Raw genomic sequence first — 26,561 nt, forward strand, 5'->3', positions numbered from 1 at the left:
TCATAAACTAAGTACAGCAAGAACCACGCAGGTACATGAGCTTGTTTTGGTTGGGTTCAATGGCCAGTGTGAAAGGAGGGTTTAGAGTCTACGACCGAGGGTGTGTAGACTTTCTGCTGTCCAGATTTCAATGCGGAACACTTTCCATCTTGTTGGAGCCAGGATAGCAAAAGGTGTGTATTAGTTGAGGGGTACCTGGGTCCAACTCACAGAGATGGAGTAGTGAGCTGATTGTTTGACCCCAGTTCCCCAGGTCTGGACAAAGACAAATGATAAAAGCCAGACCATATTAATGTTGTATCTTTCAATGTAACTCCATCCTTTTGCAGTCTGCAGCCTCTCCCCGACACAGTGCAGTCCTTCTGTAGCTCATCAGCTGCATTCATGATGACATATGCTGTGAATGCCATGGATATACATTTTTTACTGTATGGAATTTACATTCATAAATTATTTTGCCAAGAGGCAGGGTGGGCTGATCCATTATGCATATATTGGTCTTTCTAATCTGGAAGCCTTTCATCAGTTCCTCACCAACATGCTGCTGACCTGCTACAGACAGAAGACCGGGCGATAAAGAATCATTGCGATGCATGTACACATATCTCATTAACAAAGGTACGGTGGCCGCCAGGTGCAAACACGCTACAACGGTGCGAAACCAGTGCTCGAATTACGTGGGAGCCAGAGGGAGCCGAGCTCCCATAGAGTGATGACTGGCTCCCATGAAAGCAACAAAGTCAAATTTTTGAGGGGGTCTCTCATATCTGAAGGTGTCTGCCATATATTGCATTGTAATTTAATCGTAAACAACACTCATTATCCATCCCTTTGCGGTCTCCAACCATTAAAGACGTTACATTAAAATAGGCTAATACCGGACGTGCTTATACGCTCAAGAGCGCAGCATACTGCACTTCACCACCACACCACTAGGCTACGTGAGCAAACTGGATAAGATCGATTTGACAGCACTCGCAAGTCCGAAGAAGTCACATAAAAATGTGCTTTTGAGGTAAAGACCAACAACACATCTTAAATTTAAATGTAATTGCCAGTTATGCCGCCGAAAAAAAGGCCACCTGCACCGAATTCATATTCGGCCCTGACCAGTTTCGGTTTTACCACTAAAAAAACAAAAATAGTTGCAGATTTAGAATCAGAAAATGGCCTAGCAACAGCTAGTTCTAGCCAGGCGCCTAACTCTACTGAGCCAGAGGACGTTGTGGCTACAACCAGTCATCACGATGTTTTAGCTGGGACACTTACCAATGACGATGAGGACGTTGAGGAGGAATTGGACGGAGAAGAGGCTGCGGAGACGGGGTCGGGGTCCGGGACCGATATGGAACTGAAGCACCTGCGCCACCTGCCTCAGAACTGGGGGCTCACACAGTGGCGATCGTGGAAGGAGAGAAATCCATGGTTGTGTACAAGTGAGAGTGGCCTTGCTCCATGAAAAAAAGACTGGGGTGCACCTTTCGGATGCATGGGTTAATGGGACCGTCAGTAGCTCATTGCAAAAGCAATTACGTAAGAAGATTTACCTGCACCGGGACAGCCTTGCTCATAAAAGAGCAGTGGAGATAGCAGAATTAAAACAAAAAGATGTTCTGCCCACCAAAGTTGTAGAGCTGAGTTTGGCTGCCATCGACGTTACATCAAGCTCATTTAGGGCGGCGTACACTATAGCCAAAGAGAGATTGCCATACACCAAAATGACGCCGATCATAACAGTTAATGAGCTTAATGGTGCAACAGTGGGCCCTGCACATCGCTCCGATCACTCCTGTGCTGCTATTGTGAAACATATAGCAGATGAAATGAAAAGAAGACTTGTTTCCCATGTCTTGAAACTCGACTCACGTATCAGCATAACGTTGGATGAAAGCACTGTGCATGGACGCTCCTATATGATTATCTACATGAGGTGCGATGTAACAGGTAATGGAGACGTAGAGAACGTGTTTTTGGACATTGTTGAGTTGGAAAAAGGAGATGCAGGATCTCTTTACAATGCGTTAAAAGACAGTCTTCAAAATGTGGGGATAGAGGCAGAATTTCTTAAGAGGAACTTCATCAGCATAGCCACAGACGGAGCCGCTGTCCTTACCGGTAGGCATACAGGACTCATTGAAAGACTTAAACAAGACTTCCCTCGACTGCAGGATGTACATTGCCTGGCACACCGATTAGAACTAGCTGTTAATGATTCTTTGAAGGCTGTGGCTGGGTGCAACCATTTTGACATTTTTATTTCAAAGCTTCATAGTCTGTATCACCAATCCACCAAAAACGCACGGGAGCTTGAAAATGCTGCTAGGGAACTAAACATGCAGATTTTAAAAATAGGCAAAGTCTTCACAATCAGGTGGGTGGCAAGCAGTTTCCGGACAGTTAAAGCTGTGGTGAAAGATTTTCCTGTTTTGGCACAGCACTTTACAATGGCCAGCGAAGATGCCTCGCGCAACGGTGTGGAGAGGGCGAAGTATGGTGGCCTACTCAAGCATCTGACATCTACTGGCTTCCTCTCCGATTTGGCAGTGATGAAAGATGTGCTTCGTGAACTGCAGGGGCTCTCATTGAGACTACAGAGAAGGGACACGTCTCTGGTGGATGGCAGCAGACAAATCCATCAAACCATCGAGATACTGTCTGCTATGAAAGAAGATGCCGGTAAAACGGAATCCAAGATTCGCGCAGGCATAGCAAGTGGTCGGTTCAAAGGCGTTGTGCTTAGGGAAACGCAGCCTAAGATTAATAAACCCCAGTTTTATCAGTCCATCCTTGATAATCTCAGATCACGTCTTCCTGACAGTGAACTTATTGCCATGCTCAAGCCTCTAGATCAGCACTTTTGGCCTGCAGAGAGGTCAGACCTAATGCTATTTGGAGAGCGCGAAGTGGGGAGATTCGCAAAACTCCTCTGAATCTTCTACCGAGGCTATCGAGGAATTCCGAGATTGGAAGCTTCAAGGTTCTCAGGGGAATACTCTTAAGAAACTTATCGTCGCATGCCGCACTATACTCCCGACCTCAGCGGAGTGTGAGAGGGGTTTCTTGGCTTGCAATGACACAGACGATAAAACTAGGAACGGACTGCGTGCAGCGAGCCTCACTGCCCTGCTATTCATTGACTTGAATGGACCTCCTATTGAGAAATTCAACCCCGTGCCGTTTGTCCACTCATGGATTAAGAGTGGCCACCGGACATCAGCATCATGGATTCCTGGGCGCAGGCCCCAGCCAGCTGAGAGCAGGGCAGTTTGGTCTCTTTTGTCTCCGTAAAGCCCAACAAACATGATCAGAGCATCGAACTGAATTGTTACATGATGGGTGAGTTTTGTCTATATATGCGTTCATTGGGTTACATTATTTGACAAGTCCTGAGAATGTCATGTTTGCTGTTGAACTTGTGCTTTCTTCTATGTTGTTTGACAAAGCCATAGGCTACATAATGCATAACAGTTCACAGTCTAGCCTGTCCCTAAACTGAAATTCAAAAGAATATGTTTAATCTATTTCCGTAAAGCCCAACACGGTCAAACATGATCAGAGCATCGAACTGAATTGTTAGGCCTACATGATGCGAGTGTTTTGTCTATATATGCGTTCATTGGGTTACATGATTTGACAAGTGCTGAGAATGTCTGTTGAAGTTGCGCTTTCTTCTATGTTGTTTGACAAAGCCAATATAGGCTACATAATGCATAAGTTCACAGTCTAGCTAAACTGAAATTCAAAAGAATATGTTTAATCTATGTATTTGTATGTATTGCGATATTGGAATGAAATATGGACAATCAATAATATGTTTAAATTAAATGGAACCGATTTCTGTAAAACAAACCCCAAAAAATCTGTCTGTGTGTTGTGCGTGTGTTACGTGTGTAAGTTGGGTCTACCGTGCGCAAAAGCGCCATTCGCACCTATTCGCGGCTATTTAATTGACATGTTAGGTTATGGGGGGGGGGGGGGGCGGGGAGTCCAACTTGTTTTTATAAAATAGAGAGACCCCCTTGAAGACAAAAACATAATTCGAGCACTGTGAAACATTTCCATTAGGAGAAGCTAACAGCTGACTTGCAGCGTTTTGTTTATTAGCATTGTTTCGTCAGTTGGTAAGATTTGTTTATTTATTTTAACAAACTAGTGTTGTCGTACTTGCGTTGTTTCTGAAAGTGCAGCACGTTTCTCCTGATGGATGTGTTTGGGGCCGCTCTAACGTGTTCGTACTTGTCAGCCACTGTACAATGTATTCCTAACAATCCTATTAAATTCAGTTTAAAGTCATACATATTCCATGGTGCTGCTTTGGTTTCTGTCTTGGCTCATTCACACTTTCTAAGGTCAAACTTAAGGTATATTCTTGCTTCTTCTAAATGTGTTTACAGTGCTAACATTGACCCTTAGATAATACAACAAACACGCACTGATCATCACAAGACTTCTAGACTGTACTGTAAATCTGCACTGGAAGAAAGCCAGTTGGATATAAAAATCAATCATAATCACAATAGAAAATGTAAAGAATGATAATCTGGCTCTATATTATACCTGAACATATGATTTAGCAATAATGAGTATATATATATATATATATATATATATATACATATATATATATATAATTATGTTTACCTCAATAGTTTGATTATATATTAAGTAGTTAGTTGAGTGGTTTGGCATCAGGTGTTTACTGAAGAGGGGGAAAGGCTTAACAGATAATTGTCTTTGGTAGGTTTAAATAGTATTTTTGGGATGATGCACTCCTCACTTTTGATAATGTTGCAGAATGAACTTTGACAATGCATTTTATTTCCTATTCCGTTTCCGACAATCATTCATGTGTTTAAGTTAAACACAATGGTAAAAGGCATTGATGAAATTGTTGCCTTGTTGTATATTTGCTTTCTGTGAACATCTACTCCATAATTCTCAAAAAAATAAATAATTGCAGTACATTTTATTTTAAACAACCATCCATTTCAGAAACAATACATATTAAAATAATGAACAAACATGGTTGTGCTCTTTTTTTCGGGTAGGGGTATCTTGAAAACTGAAACTTTTTTTGGGGTTGTTCCTCCACTAGCTACTGCATTGTAAAGCTTTACACGTATAATCCACATAAGGTGTAGCAGTTAAAGATAAAATGTATTATCACTGTCTGATGGACAACAGAAATGTTTATAAGCTTCCAGAAAAAGCATGTTCTTCTTCTGACTGTTTGGCTCCCTCTGGTGTCCTAATGCTGCATGACATCTGAATCTGAGCGTTTGATTAGGTGCTTCATCAGCTGATGGTGAACACACTTGACTGATCAGCAGCTACTTAAACTCAGGTGCGTCTGAGCCTCACATATAATAACGGTGTGTGTTGCTCTTGCATGTCCAAGTTCTCAACCAGGTAAAGTGACTTTACATTTTCTCTAAAACAGACACCATAGCAAATGTTTAGGACAGATTTTGAGGCTTCATTTTGTTGGGTGTTGGCAGGAGCTTTCTGATTCAACATCACAGTACTTAGGCTGTCATTCTTTTGATGAATTCAGTATTTTCTTCTGCCTAACGCCACAGGGTTTGTATACTCTGAATAGTTATTTGGTTGTGTTCAGACTTATGTTGTTTCCTTTACCCTCTGAGATGTACTGCTTCAATGATTCATCAATCATAGTTTTTATTAACCGTTGTTCAACATTTCAGAACAGAGCGTTAAGCTTTTCAGATGTATGTTTTGGTGTTGCAAGTCACTTTCGGTTTAGAGCTGTAGGAGCGCACAAGGGATTCAGACAGAACCACAAATCAACACGACTTATGTAACCCTAACCTGCTTATGTATGAATATTAAAACTGTCTGGTTGCAAAAAATGGCATAAATTGGGCATTGAATATAATATTTAAGAATCTGACTTTCTAATACACGTGTATGCAGGTCACTGCATCAAAGACAGACCCTGGAAGTGAGAGACTTTCATGCCTTCATTAGCAATGCTTTGAGAGGCAGCTAGGTGTGAATGTCTTCTCTTAACTGCAGAGGTTCTGTTTTTTTTTTTACCCTTTCTTGAGTAATGCATAGTTTGAAACATACTTAACGTTGTAAAACATACACTGAATTTGATCCAAAAAGTGTCATCCTGTCTGTTTAATGTTTGCTCAAATCTACAGTTCTGCTTTGGAACTATTGCTGTGGGTCCACACCTGACCGGTCCTCCTCCTCCTCTGTAGGTCCAATATGGCAGCGACAGTTAACACACCTCGGTCAGCTCACCCAGAACCAAGCAGAGTGCACGTAAGCAGTTGGGCTAACAGTTGTGGGCCAACCTCTGATCCGCATGATCCAGGACTACATGGCCCCTGCCAAGATCCCCGACCTCCACCAAACCCCCAACACCACATCCCTGCCCGGCCTGTCTTCTACGTCCATGCTCCACCGCCACCCCCTTTCCACCCCTACGAGTGGCCCATGCACTTCTCCCATAACCCTTTTGCTGGCTTCCCAGGAATGGGTGAGTCTCGAGTTTTTACATTTTGATGGAAATATTCTTAAATTAGGGCTTTCGGTTCTATCTATATAAAATATACTGGGTACAGTTAGTTTGACACAATCGATGGACACAATAACATGAACACACTACAATATTTATGATCCAGCACCAAAGGTGGGAGGAGTACTCAGATCCTGTACTTGAGTAAAAGTACCAGAGTGTAGGAATACTCTGTCACAGTAAAAGTATTCTAAATGTCCCTCCAGTGAAAGTAGAAAGTACTCTCATCTAAATGTACTTAAAGTAGAGACAGTAAAAGTAGTCATTGTTTGATTGGTCCATTTCAGAATAATATCTCTGATATGTTTTATAATGATTGATCATTAAAGTGTTCTCAGCTGGTAAAGGTGCAGCTAGTTTTAAAGAAGAAGACATACTTTATTAATCTCTTACAAGGAAATTGCTTTCTCTACTCTGTTGTGTTGACACACATTAAACACACAGAGGATATACATGCACAAACACAGAGGAAATACATGCACACACAACCACATGCAGAGAAGAGGTGGCAGAGCAGAGAGGCAGCCAGGTACCCGGCGCCAAGGGAGCAGATAGAGGTTAGGTGCCTTGCTCAAGGGCACCTCGGCAGTGGCCTAGGAGGAGAACTGGCACCTCTCCAGCTACCAGCTCACTCCATATTTTTTTTTGGTCCGATCGGGACGTGAACCGGCGACCCAATCGGACCGCCCCTAACGGACCGCCCCTAATGGCTTTAATGGCTTTGTATACTGCAGGGTAGCTGCTGAATTTACTACAGGTGAACTAAAGTCTGATTTAAGGGCTGATTATATTTACCATCATTAATCCAGATCTGTAACTAAAGGGATTATCTCAGAATTGTACTTAAGTAAATGTTGTTGGTTACTGTACATCACTGTCAAACACAATGGTCTTGTATTATATGTATGATTCTTTGCTTTGTTAACTTTTCTACAGCAGAAATGTGAAGGTGCGGCTCATTGCACTTGTACCTCCATCTCCCAAATTCACCGTTTCTTTTTTCTACTTCTCAGGCTATAGTATGGCAATGCCCCAATTCCCTCCTCCCACTCCTTATAAGGAGGTTCCAGCATACATTATGCCCCAACCTCACATGCAACCTGTCGACTACAGACGTTTCATCCACCCCCAGGCACCCAGCGCACCTTACCAGAACCCGTACCAGAACCCGTACCAGACCTCTAGAGTCCGCCCACATCTTACCGGCCCTGTTAGAGAAACCGTGAACTCGGCAGTCCAAACAGAACCCCAACAGAGAGAAACCGTTAACTCTGAGGTCCAAACAGAACCCCAACAGAGAGAAACCGTTAACTCTGAGGTCCAAACAGAACCCCAACAAAGAGGAGCAAGTTGTTACGGCGAGGAAAGCCCACTCATCAGCGCAGATTCGGGTCGTGGAACTCCCTGTATAAACAATAGCTCTTACCTGAAGAGACCATGGAACGCGTCCATTTGGTCCGTGGAGTTTCTGGCCCCCTTCATCCCCACTAAGGAGTGGCTCCTGCAGAACAGCGTGTTGGCAGCCGATGTGGTAGTTGAGGAATCTAAAAAAAAGAGATCCTCCTCTGACACCTCGCTGTCGGACAGCTGGCCCCTGTCCAGCACCCCCACCAGGAAGACAAGTCCACGAAAGGAGCCAGAAATAGAGTGCGACATGGGAAGCAGAGTCCAAGCCCAGAGCGTGGCTCCTTCAGAAAAGGGTCGCTCGGCTTCCCCAAATGACCTGCAGAGTAAAATGATTTTATCTACCCCCACTTCAGAGGACACAAATAGGTCTTCTGAACCTGAGGCTATTCAGAGCCCCAACCAGGACATTTTAAATGAGCAGCAGAACAAAAGGACCTGCTCTCATCTGCAGGAAAAGAGTCCACGCTTGAACCCCACAGAAGAGAAGACCTGTGCAAGAAGGCTGAATCTACAAAATGGAGCAGACATCAACTTGGAAGATGGAGCATATGGGAACGAAGAAGATGGTCGGTTTACAAAAGAGGAGCTGTGCGTCCCAAAGGCTGATCAGAAGACAGCAGAAGTGTCTCCATCGAAGGTGGACTTTGGAGTCCAGTGTAATGAGTTACAGGAGCACAAGTGTGCCTGTGAGGAGGCAAGGTGCAGCATGGGCCAAAACGGGAAACAGCGTTTTACACTTTCAGGTGATCTTCTTTTTGATTTAACAATGATGAAATGTTCTGAATATGAGCATAGTACTTTAACTTGCTTGTCTTGTAGGAAAGAACAATGGAAAGTACAGACAACGAGAAGGTCCCAACATAAAGGGACAAACGCAGAGGAAGCGAGTCTTCAGGAAATACAGGGGTCAAGGTAAAGTGTCTAAAAATGGACTTTGCCAATACAACATCTTCAGGTTGGAAAACACTGAACTGGTTGTTTTGTGACCACTGAAACAAGATCAAGTGACTATTCTGGATCCTGCTAATGCTATGAACTGCTAGTAATTCTTGTTATACCATAGAATGTTCTGTTAATTAAATTGCTTCAGAAAAGGAAAAACATGAAAGGTTTCAAAAATGTGAAGTAATGAAGGGCTTTGGATGCTTTCTTGAGCATTCAGAAAAATCGAGGCATGTTTTTCTGACACAAAGCCAAAAATCTTCAAACAGAATTATCAAATTGTACTTTTAATTTCACGACTTTGTTGGTATGGTTTGACATTTAAGTGAATACGGTTTTTTTATTAGTCTTTTCCAAACCAATACTTTTTCCTTTTCTTAAATTTTTTTTTAAAACCATGGAATAATGGTAGTTGCATAAACTGGTCAGCTTTGAGCAGAAAATGGTGTGATCATGTAGGCCCTTTTTCCAAAATCTCTCTATTTTTACAGACAGCAACCAGCATGAAGCCTAAAGTGGATTCCATGGGAAACCCCAAGGTGAGATTTGGTGTCACGATCATTCGGTGCAGATTCCATCTTTCATTTAAGTTCTAAGAGGAATTTCTTCATGTAGACTGGTAGGACACAATTGTAGGCTTACTTTGAAAAAAGTTTTCCTTTTACGATAACTAGTTACCTATAAACTATTCATTTAAATGTCACAATACAAGGGTTATGAGATGATTACTTTATGTTACTTTTGGATTACCTCAATATCAAATGCAATGTTGACCTTAGTAAAGAAGAAATCAAGATATCTGTGGCCTGCATGATGTATCTGTGATAAAGCAGACTTCCTTTGCCCTCAGACGGTTTGTTGTTTCTTCCAGGCTGAAAATGAACGTTATCCTCTGTACTGAGCACTGACTCCTCTTCAACTCCTGGTTTTAAAGAATTAATTTTATATTAAAATATATTTATAATTAAAAATATAACGTCTATTTTTTCAATAAAAGTGTTGTATATTTAAATGTTCACTGTTTCTCCCGTTATTTGGTCAAAACTAAGTTTAAGGTATCTAAACTTTGGGGATTTTCCTGAACAATCCTGCGCTTCCACTTCCACATTATACTCTTTGGCGTTCCTTGACTTTCATTTGCATACATGCCGCTGGTAGTCTCCTCAGCCCTCTCAAATCCTGTTCAGTTGATCCATTTACCATAAAGGGGAGGGGGAAAACTGATTTACCCAGGTAGCACTGCTTCACAGCAGGTTTTCAAAGCTGCATGCGCATTACATTATTGCACTTAACCGCCATCCTCTGCTATTGTCGGTTTGACCAGAGTCACATCAAACACTTGTGTTACAAGGTTGCATTTTTTTATGTGCGAAGTGGATTTAGTTTAAAGCATTGTTTTAAATGGATTTCTTTTCCAGAACTAACCTAGTGTTATAGGTAAATAGCCCCTGGCAGACAAGTCACTGAAGATGTCCCTGTAGTGTTTGTACTCTTTCAGCGGTGGTGAATACAGAGTACATGTTGTTCCATCTTAACAGACAAATGTCTGCTTAGATAAACAGGGTCTTAATCAGAGGTGAGAAAGTTATTCAGATCCTTTACTTGAGTAAAATTGCTTAATTTCAAGTAAAAGTACGGCATACTTAACCATTGTATGCGGTATCAATCGAGCAGGGCAGCCCCCCCATCCCCGCTCTTGATGTTTGTCTAAATGTTTTCCCCCATATCATTTCATGTATGTACTTTAAAGAAGACATTTCCAATTAAATTGCTCGCATATTTAAAAGAAAAAGTTAAATCAACCTTTGAATGTAAAAGTTTTCAGTTAAACTTTCAAAAGCTGTGTGTGGCTACATGCAGCTAGTCAGTTATTGTGCACACTTACACCAAAGCTGGCTTCAATAATATCAATATTGAAATTGATTATTATGCTTTTGGGTTTTCCCCTCTCCTATAGTTATTTGGGTTTTTGTGCATGTAAATGCTCTGCAAAGGCAAAAATACCTGTGTTCCCTCCAGAGGGAGTTTCTCTCCCATACAGGAAGCTGGAACTTTGAACAGGTGTTTTCATCTTTTCTGCCTGAAGATTCACAAGTTATTGATCAGGTGATTGATGTTGCTGGGCATGATTTTTTCTGCACAGTGAATAAAGACAAAAACAAAGAAAATATTAATAATAGTAATGATAACAATAAGGATATTAGTATAACTATTTATAGAGCACTTACACAATTGCAAAGTGCATCTCACAACAAAAATAAAGCACAAAACAATGACAATACAAAAAAACAAGCATTAAAGAAGTTCAGAGACAAAGAAATGCTAAACATTGAGGCTGACTAAAAAAGTTAGGCTCAATGGCTCTTGACATCTTGGCTGTTGTAATAATTTAGTATAAAAAGAATAGGATAGGTCCAGATTTCTTCTTTTTTGAGTTGAATGATTTGTTGATCACTGATGGATCTTAAGATATTTCTTACAATTATAACAAAAAGATTATTGTAATCAGAAAGAATAGTTTTAATAAAATCACTAACAATAAACGATTTATTCAACGTACACTGAACTGAAAAACAACTTCTAAGGAAAAGGATCTGGTCAGAAGGGTTGATTAGTAGGACAGAAAAGGTCCATGTCATGCCATTAATAGATGTGTGTAGATGAGTTGATAGAGATTTGAAAGATCTAGATCTATATGAACCTTTATTAAAACCCCCTAGGGGGAAAAAATAATAATAAAGACAGCAGGACATTTATCCTCTTAAGCAAAAGACAAAATCATGTCAAGCTTGAACCCTTTCACTCTTTACAATGCACAGTTGCAAATTACATTCCAAAGGCTGGAACATGTTCCACACGCAGCAGCAACACTTCATTCCACCTGGGCCTTTTTAATTTAACGTCGTTACATTGTATATTTTGAACAAAATGTAACTCTCTGAACTTGTCAGATACCGTAATTAAGTTAACTTGCCATTCAATATCTACATCACGTTTTTCAGGGGCACCACATGCTGCAGAAAACGTTAGCTGGTAGCTGTTGCTAGCTAAGACAATCAGGGTCAGAGTGGTACGTTCTTGCTGAATAGTAAAAAGGTTTTAGACTGTAAACTTGAATCTACACATAAGCAAATCTATAATTATATTATATATTGTAACATTCATTTAACCTCAATTTAATTTATTTAACAGTACATGTGTCTGTTATCTAGATATTAAAACAGAAAAATGTAAAGTTATTTACTGTTTTTTGGATAACAGTGATTCAATGTATCTACTACGATAATTTACTATTTGGGATTTTACGGTCTTTTACTGTTGTCTTCTTTTTTCAAATTAAATTTTACGATTATTTGTAACAGTGTCGTCAATTATTTAGTAAGTAAATACAATTTTATTCATACAGCAAGCTCAACACGAATGTACAAAGTGCTTTACAGACAGTACATAATAAAATACACAATTACAATACAACAGTACAAATTTAAAAAACTTGCTAAAAACTCCCCTCCCCAGACACCCCAAAAGCTTGCTGGAAAAAGTGAATCTTCAGCTGCCCCTTAAACATTTCCACTGAGACAGCGGCTCTCAGGCCCTGGGGGAGTTCATTCAAAAGCCTTGGAGCCACCGCCTCAAAGGCACGACCCCTCTTAGTTTTTAGCCTGGTCCGTGGCACCCTTAAAAGGCCTTGCTCAGAGGACCTCAGGGCCCGGTTTGTCCTGTTAGGGTGGATCAGGTCGTGAATGTAGGCGGGGGCTTGGCCATGGACAGCTCTATATGTAAAAACGAGAACTTTGAACTGTATTCTGAGATGGATTTTAAAGTTTAGAGATTGGTACCATCTTATTTTCTATTTTCAAAACTTGTACATTTGCACTTTGTACGTTCTCATTGGAAGCCGTTGCCTGAAACGCCTCTGTTGGCCTACTTTGTTTAATTGTGTAACATAGTGACGTCATTATGTAGGACTCTGCTCCAAAACATTGTAGTCAAAGGCTGAGGGGCAGGACATCTCTAAGCAGTTTAACAATCACAGCAGAGTCGGCCAGCTAACCAATCAGAGCAGACTGGGATCTGGTTTCAGACAGAGGGTGAAAAGAGGTGCTGCAGCACAGGCAGTATGAGAAAAATAAAGAGCTTTTTAATGTCACAGTCGAGACACTACATATTAATATCAACCTGAAGATGAACATAATATGTATTCTTTAAAACAAGAAAAATAAATGTGATTTGAGTTGATAGAGATTTGAAAGTGAAATAATACACTCAATACCTAAGATATCCCAAGCAATTTTGGGGTTGAATGTCTTGCCCAAGCATACTTTAACATGTTGTCAGGAGGTGGGATAGAACTGCTGAGCTCCATTTGCAGAACACTAAACAACTGCTTGAGCTACAGCCACCATTAATCTTTTTTTTTTTAATTAGAAATCTGGATGCTAGAAAAAGTGAAACATGTCTAGAACAACACAGGTTTGTTATTTGGGAATTCATGTAGTGATTTCAGATCAATATTGAAATAAATATAAATCTGCTCTAAAGGATTTCATGTGAGACTTGAAAGTTTTCACAAAACAAACAAAAACATAAATTGAAAAACCTGTCTTATTAGTATTTTTGATTAATTTCTTTGAAAATTCCTCATTAAATAGTCTTAAAACAGACACTTTTACACAAGCAGATTCAATCAATGGCTGGACATTACATGTTACTTTTACCAAAGTCCAGTCCAGAAATGTCTTGGCATTATTCTAGAACGTTGGGTTTGGTGAGGCATTTTCTAGAATCCACATTCTTCTGTTCAGACAATCTGTGTTTGCTCAGAGTAAAGAACAGAGAGCTGTTTGGACAAAACGAAAATGGTTCAGATTAAGGATGACGAAACGTTAATACAGTGGTATGCAAAAGTTTGGGCACCCCTCTGAGATTTCATGACAATTTGCTTTTCCTTTATAATAGAAGATCACAGCAACAACATTTGTTTTCCTACAAAGATGTAGACGTTTTAGTGTTTTCCAGACCAAAATTCTTAGGGTAGCATTACATAGTTTTATTATAATAAAATAAAATGCAAAAAATGGGATGTGCAAAAGTTTGGGCACCCTTATAAATAGCATTCATTTCAACACCTGTACGGATTTATAGCTGACAGGTTGCTGCACAAAATTGCTTTGATTAGCTCATTAAACCTTCAATTACAAAGACAGGTGGAACCAATCATGAAAAAGGCTATTTAACATAGGTAATAGGTGGCTGTGCCTGGCCTAGGTTCTTTCTTAGGGAGTGGCAAGATGGGGACCTCAAAACAACTCTCCACTGACCTGAAAGCTAAGATAATCCAACATTATAAATTAGGAGAAGGGTACAAAAAATTATCTGACAGGTTTAAACTGTCTGTCTCCACAGTCAGAAACGTAGTTGTGAAATGGAAGGCCACAGGAACAGTCCGTGTGAAGGAAAGATGTGGTAGGCCGACAAAAATAGGGGAAAGGCACAGGCGAAGGATGGTGAAAATGGTCACAGAGAAGCCACAGACCACCTCCAGAGAACTACAACAACATCTGGCTGCTGATGGTGTAGTTGTTCACCGTTCCACAATCCAGCGTACTTTGCACCAGGAAGAGCTCATTGGAAGGGTGATGTGCAAAAAGCCTTTCCTGAGTGTTAATCACAAGAAGAGTCGCATGAGGTATGCAAAAGCACATCTGGACAAGCCAGAAGCATTTTGGAACAAAATACTGTGGTCAGATGAGACCAAGATTGAGTTATTTGGTCATAACATGAACAGGTATGCATGGCGAAAAAAACACACTGCATTCAATGAAAAGAACTTGTTGCCCACTGTAAAATTTGGTGGAGGATCTATCATGTTATGGGGCTGTGTGGCTAGCACAGGTACTGGAAAACTTGTTAAAGTTGAGGGCCACATGAATTCCTTACAGTACCAGGAGATTCTTGACAAGAATGTTCTAGAGTCAGTCACAAAGTTGAAGCTACGCCGGGGTTGGATTTTTCAGCAGGACAATGATCCTAAGCACCGATCAAAATCCACCAAGGAATTCATGCAGAAGCACAGGTACAATGTTCTGGAATGGCCATCCCAGTCCCCAGACCTTAACATCATTGAAAATGTATGGATTTATTTGAAGAAGGCTGTCCATGCACGGAGGCCAAGAAACCTGACTGAACTGGAGACGTTTTGTGTGGAAGAATGGGCCAAAATACCACCTGCCAGGCTTAAGGGACTTGTCTGTGGCTACAGAAGGCGTCTACAGGCCGTTATTGCAGCAAAAGGAGGCAATACTAAATATTAATGGAATTATTTCTTAGGGGTGCCCAAATTTATGCACATGCCTATTTTTGTTTGAATGCACATAAACATGTTTCTGTTTGACCAATAAAAGTTATTTCACTACTGAGATGTTTCTGTTACCATAAGGTATAACATATGTTAAAATGAAGTTGCTGCTTCAAAAGCTCAGCAAGTGACAAACTGATGCAGTGGTTTTCCTAAGGGGTGCCCAAACTTTTGCATACCACTGTATGTTACTGAAATGTTATCACAGTTTAATGTTGAAACTGGACTTTTTGTCAGCCTCTCGCCGACACAGTGCATTACTTCTGTAGCTCATCAGCTTTTTGGGGTTGTTCCTCCACTAGCTACTGCATTGTAAAGCTTTACACGTATAATCCACATAAGGTGTAGCAGTTAAAGATAAAATGTATTATCACTGTCTGATGGACAACAGAAATGTTTATAAGCTTCCAGAAAAAGCATGTTCTTCTTCTGACTGTTTGGCTCCCTCTGGTGTCCTAATGCTGCATGATATCTGAATCTGAGCGTTTGATTAGGTGCTTCATCAGCTGATGGTGAACACACTTGACTGATCAGCAGCTACTTAAACTCAGGTGTGTCTGAGCCTCACATATAATAACGGTGTGTGTTGCTCTTGCATGTCCAAGTTCTCAACCAGGTAAAGTGACTTTACATTTTCTCTAAAACAGACACCATAGCAAATGTTTAGGACAGATTTTGAGGCATCATTTTGTTGGGTGTTGGCAGGAGCTTTCTGATTCAACATCACAGTACTTAGGCTGTCATTCTTTTGATGAATTCAGTATTTTCTTCTGCCTAACGCCACAGGGTTTGTATACTCTGAATAGTTATTTGGTTGTGTTCAGACTTGTGTTGTTTCCTTTACCCTCTGAGATGTACTGCTTCAATGATTCATCAATCATAGTTTTAATTAACCATTGTTCAACATTTCAGAACAGAGCGTTAAGCTTTTCAGATGTATGTTTTGGTGTTGCAAGTCACTTTCGGTTTAGAGCTGTAGGAGCGCACAAGGGATTCAGACAGAACCACAAATCAACACGACTTATGTAACCCTAACATGCTTATGTATGAACATTAAAACTGTCTGGTTGCAAAAAATGGCATAAATTGGGCATTGAATATAATATTTAAGAATCTGACTTTCTAATACACATGTATGCAGGTCACTGCATCAAAGACAGACCCTGGAAGTGAGAGACTTTCATGCCTTCATTAGCAATGCTTTGAGAGGCAGCTAGGTGTGAATGTCTTCTCTTAACTGCAGAGGTTCTGTTTTTTTTTTTTTTTACCCTTTCTTGAGTAATGCATAGTTTGAAACATACTTAACGTTGTAAAACATACACTGAATTTGATCCAAAAAGTGTCATCCTGTCTGTTTAATGTTTGCTCAAATCTACAGTTCTGCTTTGGAACTATTGCTGTGGGTCCACACCTGATAGGTCCTCCTCCTCCTCTGTAGGTCCAATATGGCAGCGACAGTTAACACACCTCGGTCAGCTCACCCAGAACCAAGCAGAGTGCACGTAAGCAGTTGGGCTAACAGTTGTGGGCCAACTTCTGATCCGCATGATCCAGGACTACATGGCCCCCGCCAAGCTCCCAGACCTCCACCCCACCCCCAACACCACATCCCTGCCCGGCCTGTTTTCTACGTCCATGCTCCACCGCCACCCCCTTTCCACCCCTACGAGTGGCCCATGCACTTCTCCCATAACCCCTTTGCTGGCTTCCCAGGAATGGGTGAGTCTTGAGTTTTTACATTTTGATGGAAATATTCTTAAATTAGGGCTTTCGGTTCTATCTATATAAAATATACTGGGTACAGTTAGTTTGACACAATCGATGGACACAATAAAATGAACACACTACAGTATTTATGATCCAGCACCAGAGGTGAGAGGAGTACTCGGATCCTGTACTTGAGTAAAAGTACCAGAGTGTAGGAATACTCTGTCACAGTAAAAGTCCTGCATGCACGTTACTCGAGTAAAAGTACAAAGGTATTATTATCAAAATCTATTTAATGTATACGTTTCAAAGTAAGGGTGTCACAATATACCGGTATTTACGGTAACCGTGATATTTAAAAAATGAAATATTGATGATATGTAAATAATACACGTATGATAATATCGTACATAATCCAACGCCAGTAACTATCTGGTTAAATTCCAACCAGTAGGAGGCGATAAGGCTCCTTAACACTGGTTGCGCCATCCCGCCATAAAACAGAAAAAAGAAGACGCGGTAACTAGCTAGCTAGCTAGCAGCTACTAGCACGGTGTATGTATGCTGTGCTGTGTGGCCGCTAGTGATGCACAAAACCATGTGGGAGATTACAGAGGAGAGCGAGACACTCAAAAAGAGTTACCTCTCCAGTGTGGGAGTTTATTGGATTTCGTGAACGGGGTGTTAGAGATAGAGACCCCAGTCTGCTAGACGTGCCAAACAACAGTAAGCAAAAAAGGGGGCAATGCTAACAACCTGTCCACCCACCTTCACGTCCATCACCCTGCAGACTTCGCCACGGTACAGAGAGTAAGTTGCAGTGGGTTTGCTAGCCCAGAGACGATAAATGTCACATCACGGTCTTAGTTGTGTCAAAGTTTAGTTATCATGGCGTTGGACTAAACAGTATTTTTTCTCCCCTGGTTATTTGTTAGGCAGCCACAGCGTCAAAGAAGCGACACAGAGCCAGGGATTCAGGTCAGCTAACGGTGTTTAAGTCAATGAATAAGAAAGGTAGACATGGCTAGTGCATGTCAGAATGAAGCCATCACTAAATCATTGGCCTACTTTATAGCAAAGCATGATCCTTTAGAATTGTTAAAGGCCAGGGTTTAAAGCACTGATGACATCAGTTGCTCCAAAATACAAAATCCCAAGAAGACAACAGTTTTTGTTGTTATTGTTGTACACTAGACACAAAATGCACAATAAACGAATGAATTTGAGAGTATTTTGACTGATAGCATTATTATTATTATTATTATTATTATTATTTTGTTACTGTAGGAAATGTTGTTTTATTCGAAGCCCAGGAGTCGATGTAATAGAAAACAAAGTGAAGCTCCTCTTATAAGTTTTAAAAGGAGTATTTAATAAAAGGATGCAGCAGTAGGTTTTACAAAAGTTTCACAGCTGTGGCTCACAGTGGCAGCTGGTGAAAAAAAATCTTGGTGGGGCTAGTGTGCCAACAGATTTCCCTGCCTAATCTAGCATAAGCATTCAAATGAACAGTCGGAAAATGACTACAGTTCCACAATAATAATTTAATTTCACAGTTTCCAGCTTCACAGAAAAAGTAACAATTTACAGCTATATTAGACTTTATGCTATCAAATACTATACAATACAATCAAGGGATAAATTAACAACAAGGGTATGAATTCAGCTGAATCTATACAAATCAACAGTGAGTGAGTGAATGAGTGAGTGTGGGTTGAGAAGAGAGAATGAAACAGAACTTTCCTATTAAAATGTAACATATACAAAGAATTTAGAACCAAGTTATTTTCAAAAAATTTTAGATAAACAGATTATTTTAATACCCTCTCTCAAGGAAAAATGCATTTACTTGGAGAAAACAGCATCAGTGCCATACAGTTGTCATTGCATGTCACAGCCTGAGAGAAACAACAAAGCATTCTCCACAACTATATTACAATTACATACTATAATATTATTACATCGCCATCATCTCTCTTCGTCGTCGCGCGTATTTTTTCCCCACGTAGCGTAGGACAGAGTCTGGGAGTCGCACTACGAAAAAAAACTATCGCTGGCTCCTTATGTAGCTACAGCAATCCTAAACCTTCACGCATTTTACGTAGCAGTTGGAGCTAAATTTCCAGCGCCCCACCGGCGTTAAATTTGGCGACGTTGATAGGCCAATTATTCATAATTTCCCCCTAGCAACCATAACCGGATTGGCTGTTTAGCTGCCGGTCAGGGGCACTTTGCTGATCGCCCCATGAGAGAATGATACACTGTCTGTCAGTGGAAATTCACTGTTTAATGAGTGTTAGTTGGTGGAAATGTTGTTTAAATGATTTAAATTGCATGTAGGCACACACACTATTAAGTAAAACTGACATTGATTTAAAAAAAAAATATGCAAAAAATATAGCCGCCTCTGGTGGCTCAATAGCCCGGGACACGCGTCCACAGGCCGCTGACTGAGTGGAGCTCATCAGTTACTGTCTGGCGGTCCGGAACAAAAGAGAGATCGATTTCACAATACAAACATGTTTTATAGAACCATCCCTTTCGGCCATACAATAAACAACTTCAAAATAACACGCGCTCCGGTCTCGTCCTCTCATTGGTTAGTAGCGGGGGCCTTAACGTAGAGTGAAAATCTGATATCGTGAAAGCCCTATTTCAAAGCCTGTAATGTGTACAGAAGAGATGAAAAGAGCAGATCTGTTAGAGAATCGTATTAAAGTACAAGTTAGCGCTTCATTTTTTGCTACTTTGCATTTTGACTCGACATATCATTTTAAATACGTTGCAGATTTGCATTAATAATGATGTGATATATCTATCAAATCATTAATCAAAGTCTGAAATGTATCTAAAGGTAGTAAATAAATGTATAATAAAATGAAACGTTGAGACAAAATGCAAAGTAGCTAAAACTGAAGCGCTAACTTGTACTTTAATACGATTCTCTAACAGATCTGCTCTTTTCATCTCTCCTGTACACATTAGTCTTTGATTTTAAAATGTAAATAATTAAAGTGCTTTAAGTAAATGTTCGTGGTTACTGTACATCACTGTCAAACACAATGGTCTTGTATTATATGTATGATTCTTTGCTTTGTTAACTTTTCTACAGCAGAAATGTGAAGGTGCGGCTCATTGCACTTGTACCTCCATCTCCCAAATTCACCGTTTCTTTTTTCTACTTCTCAGGCATTGGTATGGCGATGCCCCAATTCCCTCCTCCCACTCCTTATATGGAGGTTCCAGCATACATTATGCCCCACCCTCACATGCAACCTGTCGACTACAGACGTGTCATCCACCCCCAGGCCCAGGCACCCAGCGCACCTTACCAGAACCCATACCAGACCTGTAGAGTCCGCCCACATCTTACCGTCCCTGTTAGAGAAACCGTGAACTCGGCGGTCCAAACCGAACCCCAACAGAGAGAAACCGTGAACTCGGCGGTCCAAACAGAACCCCAACAGAGAGGAGGAAGTGTTTTTGGCGAGGAAAGCCCACTCCCCAACGCAGATTCGGATCGTGAAACCGTAGTAAACTGTCCTTTGTGCTCGAGTACAAACTCCCGAAAACAACACTCTGCTGAAGTTGAGAACTACGCGTTACACAGCAGTAATGCAAAAGGCCTCCAGGTAAGAGGGACCAGTAACGTCCTCCAACCTACAGTAACGACGGCCATCCAGTCATGTATCGGCGCAACCCTGGTGACTCAGAAGAGCCAAAAAGAGAGTGTCGGTAGAGAGAATGTTTCCCCATGCAGGAACGCTCACTGCAACGTGTTGTCCATTGGTTCTCAAGATGGTATGGTTCCTGTGTTTAGCTCCTCCCAACAAGAGGAGGCGGTTTACAAAGAGAGACGGATCTCCGTTCTTGACACCCTAATGAGTGGGGGAGATGTTACGCCTCAGCTGAAGATGGCGGATAAGCTGCCTCAGAATGACCTCGCCACTGAGGGAGAACAGGTTAAGTCTGTTCCCCATAGTGGAGTCGAGACCAGAAATGGTCCAGAGGTGGCTGATCCTGCAGATGATGCTCAGTGTAACTTCATCTCTAAGCACAGTGAAGTCCTTCTTGAGGTCCTCAAACTGAGTGACGCTGAAGTAGGACGAGAGTCGAGGAACGATGATGAGTCTTTGGGACTCTTTGGCTCCGTATGGCCATGTCTTCCATATGCAGATGAACTCCTACAATCCTCATCCCATAATACCATCGAGTCAAATCCGCATGAAGACACGGCACCAATCAGTCCCTGTATAAACAATAGCTCTTACCTGAAGAGACCATGGAACGCGTCCATTTGGTCCGTGGAGTCTCTGGCCCCCTTCATCCCCACTAAGGAATGGCTCCTGCAGAACAGCGTGTTGGCAGCCGATGTGATAGTTGAGGAAGCTGATAACGACAACCTCATTGTTAAATCTAGAAAAAAGAGATCCTCTTCTGACACCTCGCTGTCGGACAGCTGGCTCCTGTTCAGCACCCCCACCGGGAAGACAAGTCCACGAAAGGAGCCAGAAATAGAGTGTGACATGGAAGCATCTGACATGGGAAGCCGAGTCCAAGCCCAGAGCGTGGCTCCTTCAGAAAAGGGTCGCTCGGCTTCCCCAAATGACCTGCAGAGTAAAATGATTTTATCTACCCCCACTGCAGAGGACACAAATAGGTCTTCTGAACCTGAGGCTATTCAGAGCCCCAACCAGGACATTTTAAATGAGCAGCAGAACAAAAGGACCTGCTCTCATCTGCAGGAAAAGAGTCCACGCTTGAACCCCACAGAAGAGAAGACCTGTGCAAGAAGGCTGAATCTACAAAATGGAGCAGACATCAACTTGGAAGATGAGCATATGGGAACGAAGAAGATGGTCGGTTTACAAAAGAGGAGCTGTGCGTCCCAAAGGCTGATCAGAAGACAGCAGAAGTGTCTCCATCGAAGGTGGACTTTGGAGTCCAGTGTAATGAGTTACAGGAGCACAAGTGTGCCTGTGAGGAGGCAAGGTGCAGCACGGGCCAAAACGGGAAACAGCGTTTTACACTTTCAGGTGATCTTCTTTTTGATTTAACAATGATGAAATGTTCTGAATATGAGCATAGTACTTTAACTTGCTTGTCTTGTAGGAAAGAACAATGGAAAGTACAGACAACGAGAAGGTCCCAACATAAAGGGACAAACGCAGAGGAAGCGAGTCTTCAGGAAATACAGGGGTCAAGGTAAAGTGTCTAAAAATGGACTTTGCCAATACAACATCTTCAGGTTGGAAAACACTGAACTGGTTGTTTTGTGACCACTGAAACAAGATCAAGTGACTATTCTGGATCCAGCTAATGCTATGAACTGCTAGTAATTATTTTTAAACAATACAATGTTCTGTTAATTGAATCGCATCAGAAAAGAAAAACATGAAAGGTTTTAATGATCCATCCCAACATAAAGCAATGAATTTCCTGTTTTCCAAACAAATGAAATGTTTCCTGTTACAACCGTGAAATAACGGTGCTTCCGATTTGAGCAGAAACTGCTGTGATCATGTAGGACCCAAAGCTGACTGAACACATCTTCAGGCCCTTTATCAAAAATCCTTTTTTTTCTTTTTACAGGCAGCCAGCATGAAACCTACAGTGGATACTATGCCAGACATGACGAATCCCAAGGTGAGATTATTATTTAATGAATTTTTTTAAGGATTGGTGCTCATGATCATTCTGTTTTCAAATCTTTCAAATCGTTTTCAGTCTTTCATTTCAATTCCAAGAGGAATATCATGTAGACTGGTAGGACACAGTTCCAGGGTTACTTTAACAAATGTATTGTTACAATTAGTAGTTTCCTATAAACAGTTTTTAATTGTCAAAAAAAAGATATGCAACATGATTACTTTGTTACCTTTGGATTACCTCAATATCAAATGCAAGGAACCTTTAGTAAAGAAGAAATCAAGATATTTAGGATAAAAACTGTGTCCTCTGCTCAGATGTTATTGATAGGAAAACCAGTAGCCTATACACCATACTACAGTTTAAAAAAGCAGGAATAAAATCTGAGCTAACAGGAAATTGTTTTAGTTTAATACATTGTTCATTATCAAAAATGTGTTTTAGATTACAGGAAAAAAGTTAATTAATGCTGTTTTACTTTAATGCATAACCTAAATGCAAGTTTTTGTGTTGCATAATCAGGTGTTTACCTGCTAGATGAAAACCAAATTGATTGGAATGAAACTAGCCTGAATTAAACCAAAAAGAAACGTCTACCTAAAATGTACTTGTATTTATTCCAAAATGTATTGTAATCCAGATTGTTTTTAAATGTACAAGCAATGTACCTCTTTTATAAACTTTAAATTGGGGATTACAAATACATTATTTTGTATCCTGCTAATTGCTAATAGATTAAAAGTTCTCCCATTTGAATCCACTTTGCAGTCAGAATTATGGCCTCATCCCAATTCTTTCCACCAGATAGCGCAAATAAAGCTTTCGTTGGCAGTCTAGAGCAACTCAATCCTTCCACCTGTACAATTTGTACAACAGTAGAGGTGTTGTTGTTGTTGTATGTGTTCTTTTAATAAAAAAATCACATGGAATGATGACTGATGTGGAAAGTGCTCATTTATTTCCTAATGTTGGACTCACTCTGTGACCTGTATGATGTATCAAAGTGCCTTTGGCCTCAACGGTTTGTTGTTTCTTCCAGGTGGAAATGAACGTTATCCTCCGTACTGAGCACTGAATCCTTTTCAACGACTCCTGGTTTTAAGTAATACATTTTACATTAAATATATTTATCATAACAAATGTTGCATCCTATTTATCAATAAATGTTTTGTATATTTTAATTTTCACTGTCTCTCCAGTATTTTTGTCAAAACTAAGTTTGGTATCTACACTGGATTTCCTGAGAACATAGGTTAGGAATCCTGCTCATACAGGGCACTACCTACATGTTCAGAGTAGAACGAAACGAGGCAGGTTTGGAGCAACTAGACACCTGGGGGCAGTGCTCACAGTGGGCTGGTACGCACCGGTACGCAGTACCTGCACTTCCACATTTTACTTTGTACTGCACAGACTGCCGGTACTCTACTCAGCCCTCAAATCCTGTTCATTTGATCCTTTTGCTGTTAAGGGGGAAAAAAACTGCGTCACCCAGGGAGCACTGCTTCACAGCAGGTTTTCAAAGCTGCACGCGCACTACGTTAGTGCACATAAAAGACTAAAGAAGATTTGATAAAGTAGTTGCTTAATAAATCGATGCAATAAAGTAGAATAAAAGGTTAAAAATGGGTTTCCAAAATGTAGAGTTGAAGTACAAACAATAGCATACAAATTAAAATACTCAGGTAAAGTGCGGACTACCTCAAATGTGTACTTGAGTACATGTACTTATAGTTTCTTACCATCACAAGTCCTAATAGATACTACATAACTAAAGCTACTGCTGAGAAAATATTTTATCCAGAATTGTAAATGTTTGCCGATGTTGGACTCATGAGACAATATCTTTTTCAAAGATGAATCTGTCTTTAAGTTTTTACATTACACAACGTTGATATTCTGACTGTTCCCAATTAATCCTCACTCAACAGCTATCTAGCATGTGTTAATCTCTTTGCAACTGTAGCTGTATATACATACACTTGGCATACAGTCGTATTATTCAGGTTTATGTAGTAGTTACAAGTTAGTAGAAGATGATATGCTGTTATGTATTGCTTGTAGTTAAGAAAATGACTTGTTGTTCATGGACAATATTGCTAACACGTTCGAGCTGAATGCAGAGTGTAGACGTGGTGATCTTCTGCATTGTTCAGAAAACTAACAAAATGAATGTGTATCACTGGAGTGAACCTGCGTGAGTTTCATTCTGTGCACGCTGCACTGCTGTATGTCCTCCATTTTTTGTCAGTGGTTAAATGTCACTGAGAAGTTTTACTTAAGTACTGTACCAAAAAATGAGGTACTTTGAATAGAAAGCCTTTATCATTATACATAATGTAGAGTATTTTATTATTTTGCTACTTTATCTAACTCCACTACATTTTGTAGGCAAATGTACTCTTTACTCATTTTACATATTTATTAGGCTACTAGAAACTGCAACATTAAAGTGAAGAACAGAGTAATGCATGATACATATAAACTATATGGGGCTTATTTGTGCCAAACTGCATTACGAGTACTTTACTTTTGGTACTTAAAATACATTTTGAGCTAATACCTATGTACTTTTACTTAAGTTCAATTTTGAATGCAGGGCTGTTTTAACAGTGTAGTATTGCTACTTTTACCTAGTTAATCATCTGAGTACTTCTTCCACCTCTGCAGTTTCAGTTTTTAAGTCTTGAAGAAAACTACAATTAGATTAAATGTTCTGAGATTATTGTGCTATTACACCAGAATTAAACTGATCCCAACACTAATATACTGTATTGAACGCCTGGGAAATTATTTGCAGGTTTATACATGTGCATGGCCACTATCAACGCTAAAGACTGGCCAGCAGTCGCATGAATTTAATAATTGAGCCATTTCCCTGATTGATATCAAATGTTAATGACTCAAATAACAGCATGGTAAAAATAAGGTGAGCAAATGAACATTTCCCATACAAACATTTACAGGCTTGTTTTTAATATGCCTTACAATTTATTACAAAGATATAATTACATTAAACATATTCATAATCACTATGCTAAGCCTATCAGTTTTACTGTTCAATGCACATGATCAATCAGTGTCATGATCCTGGTGTTTCATATTTCCTGTTTTACTTTGAAATGTGTTTTCTTTGTGTGTTGTCTGGTTTTACTTCCTGTGTCTTTGTTTTCCGTCTGTGATCGTATTATTGTGTTTTTTGTTTTTAATTAATTACTTTTTTCAAAGCCTGCGTCATTCTCACAGCCTCTACTCTACAGTATCTTAAGGGATATCAAGACAAACAATTAAAAGTATTTTCAGTTACATTCATTTGATTAAGATCACTCTAAAACCTCACACCAGATGACCCTGTATAACCATGGAAAACATTAATAAATAGTGTCACTGTTTCAAACATCCTCACGTTAGCTGGGGATGCTGGGAGAACACCAAAAGTGGCAATGCCGGAAAACTGTCTGCAGATGGATATGATGTTAATGGCCCAGTAAAACAATGGTGCACTCATTTCCTTCAAAACGATTACCAGGGAGAACTGCAGATCCAATAATCATATCAGAGGTCATAAGTCCTCTCCCAACCGGGTAATCTCATCCAGCAGGAAGTCGATGTCCTCCTGTTGTGTGGCGGGGTTGGAGAACACACACCTGAAGAAGTTGACTTTGGTACCCAATGGCTGGTAGCCAATCAGAAGAGAGCCCTTCTCCATCATCCTGCCTTTGATCCGAGGAGCCACCTGCAGAGACATATGAAGCATGTTTAAATCATAAAAGGAAGCAGTGGAGCCTGATCCTTACAGAGTGAGGGGCCGCTGGGCTCCTGTACTGACCTGATGGAGCCTCATGTCTCTGTCGGTGCCAGGCTGCAGGCCCCTCAGGCTGGGGGGGATGTACCAGAAACACACGTTGCTGTGCTCCGGCTGTCAGGAGAGGAGAGGGGATTCAAATGGGT

At 40.6% G+C, this 26,561-nt stretch overlaps 3 protein-coding genes across 6 annotated transcripts in view; 2 read left to right on the forward strand and 1 right to left on the reverse strand.

Moving 5' to 3' along the window:
- The first annotated feature begins 5,362 nt into the window (after positions 1-5,362).
- LOC134865588 (uncharacterized) lies at positions 5,363-9,869 on the forward strand. Of its 2 annotated transcripts, none has more exons than XM_063885210.1 (6): positions 5,363-5,409; positions 6,228-6,508; positions 7,561-8,697; positions 8,774-8,866; positions 9,388-9,435; positions 9,768-9,869. In XM_063885210.1, exons 1-5 carry the CDS (start codon positions 5,390-5,392, stop codon positions 9,408-9,410), a joined length of 1,554 nt encoding a protein of 517 aa, XP_063741280.1. In that variant the 5' UTR covers positions 5,363-5,389; the 3' UTR covers positions 9,411-9,435; positions 9,768-9,869. The 2 variants fall into 2 exon arrangements, with proteins under 2 accessions (XP_063741280.1, XP_063741281.1); XM_063885211.1 differs by having other exon boundaries at positions 5,371-5,409; positions 6,168-6,508.
- A 5,965-nt stretch (positions 9,870-15,834) lies between these two features.
- Positions 15,835-23,791, forward strand: LOC134865578 (uncharacterized). Of its 2 annotated transcripts, none has more exons than XM_063885194.1 (6): positions 15,835-15,870; positions 16,633-16,973; positions 20,151-21,997; positions 22,074-22,166; positions 22,554-22,607; positions 23,650-23,791. In XM_063885194.1, exons 2-4 carry the CDS (start codon positions 16,700-16,702, stop codon positions 22,116-22,118), a joined length of 2,166 nt encoding a protein of 721 aa, XP_063741264.1. In that variant the 5' UTR covers positions 15,835-15,870; positions 16,633-16,699; the 3' UTR covers positions 22,119-22,166; positions 22,554-22,607; positions 23,650-23,791. The 2 variants fall into 2 exon arrangements, with proteins under 2 accessions (XP_063741264.1, XP_063741263.1); XM_063885193.1 differs by having other exon boundaries at positions 15,839-15,870; positions 16,693-16,973.
- A 1,912-nt stretch (positions 23,792-25,703) lies between these two features.
- The window catches only part of gad3 (glutamate decarboxylase 3), a 34,688-nt gene continuing 33,830 nt past the window's right edge, over positions 25,704-26,561 (reverse strand). For both annotated transcript variants that reach the window (XM_063885542.1, XM_063885543.1), the window contains exons 15-16: positions 26,440-26,529; positions 25,704-26,346 (exon numbers count right to left, since the gene is read on the reverse strand). In XM_063885542.1, the coding sequence (XP_063741612.1) occupies positions 26,173-26,346; positions 26,440-26,529 (264 nt within the window). In that variant the 3' untranslated portion in view covers positions 25,704-26,172. The remainder of the gene's footprint in view (positions 26,347-26,439; positions 26,530-26,561) is intronic.

Source organism: Eleginops maclovinus, chromosome 6 (genome assembly GCF_036324505.1).
Source record: "Eleginops maclovinus isolate JMC-PN-2008 ecotype Puerto Natales chromosome 6, JC_Emac_rtc_rv5, whole genome shotgun sequence".
Lineage (NCBI taxonomy): Eukaryota > Metazoa > Chordata > Actinopteri > Perciformes > Eleginopidae > Eleginops > Eleginops maclovinus.

What these genes read in the sequence shown, in the direction of transcription:
- LOC134865588 (XM_063885210.1), top strand. Translation starts at nt 5,390, where the DNA reads ATGTCCAAGTTCTCAACCAG. An exon ending in ATGTCCAAGTTCTCAACCAG is followed by an intron (nt 5,410 to 6,227) that starts GTAAAGTGACTT and finishes CCTCCTCTGTAG; the next exon opens with GTCCAATATGGCAGCGACAG. An exon ending in TGCTGGCTTCCCAGGAATGG is followed by an intron (nt 6,509 to 7,560) that starts GTGAGTCTCGAG and finishes TCTACTTCTCAG; the next exon opens with GCTATAGTATGGCAATGCCC.
- LOC134865578 (XM_063885193.1), top strand. Translation starts at nt 15,851, where the DNA reads ATGTCCAAGTTCTCAACCAG. An exon ending in ATGTCCAAGTTCTCAACCAG is followed by an intron (nt 15,871 to 16,692) that starts GTAAAGTGACTT and finishes CCTCCTCTGTAG; the next exon opens with GTCCAATATGGCAGCGACAG. An exon ending in TGCTGGCTTCCCAGGAATGG is followed by an intron (nt 16,974 to 20,150) that starts GTGAGTCTTGAG and finishes TCTACTTCTCAG; the next exon opens with GCATTGGTATGGCGATGCCC.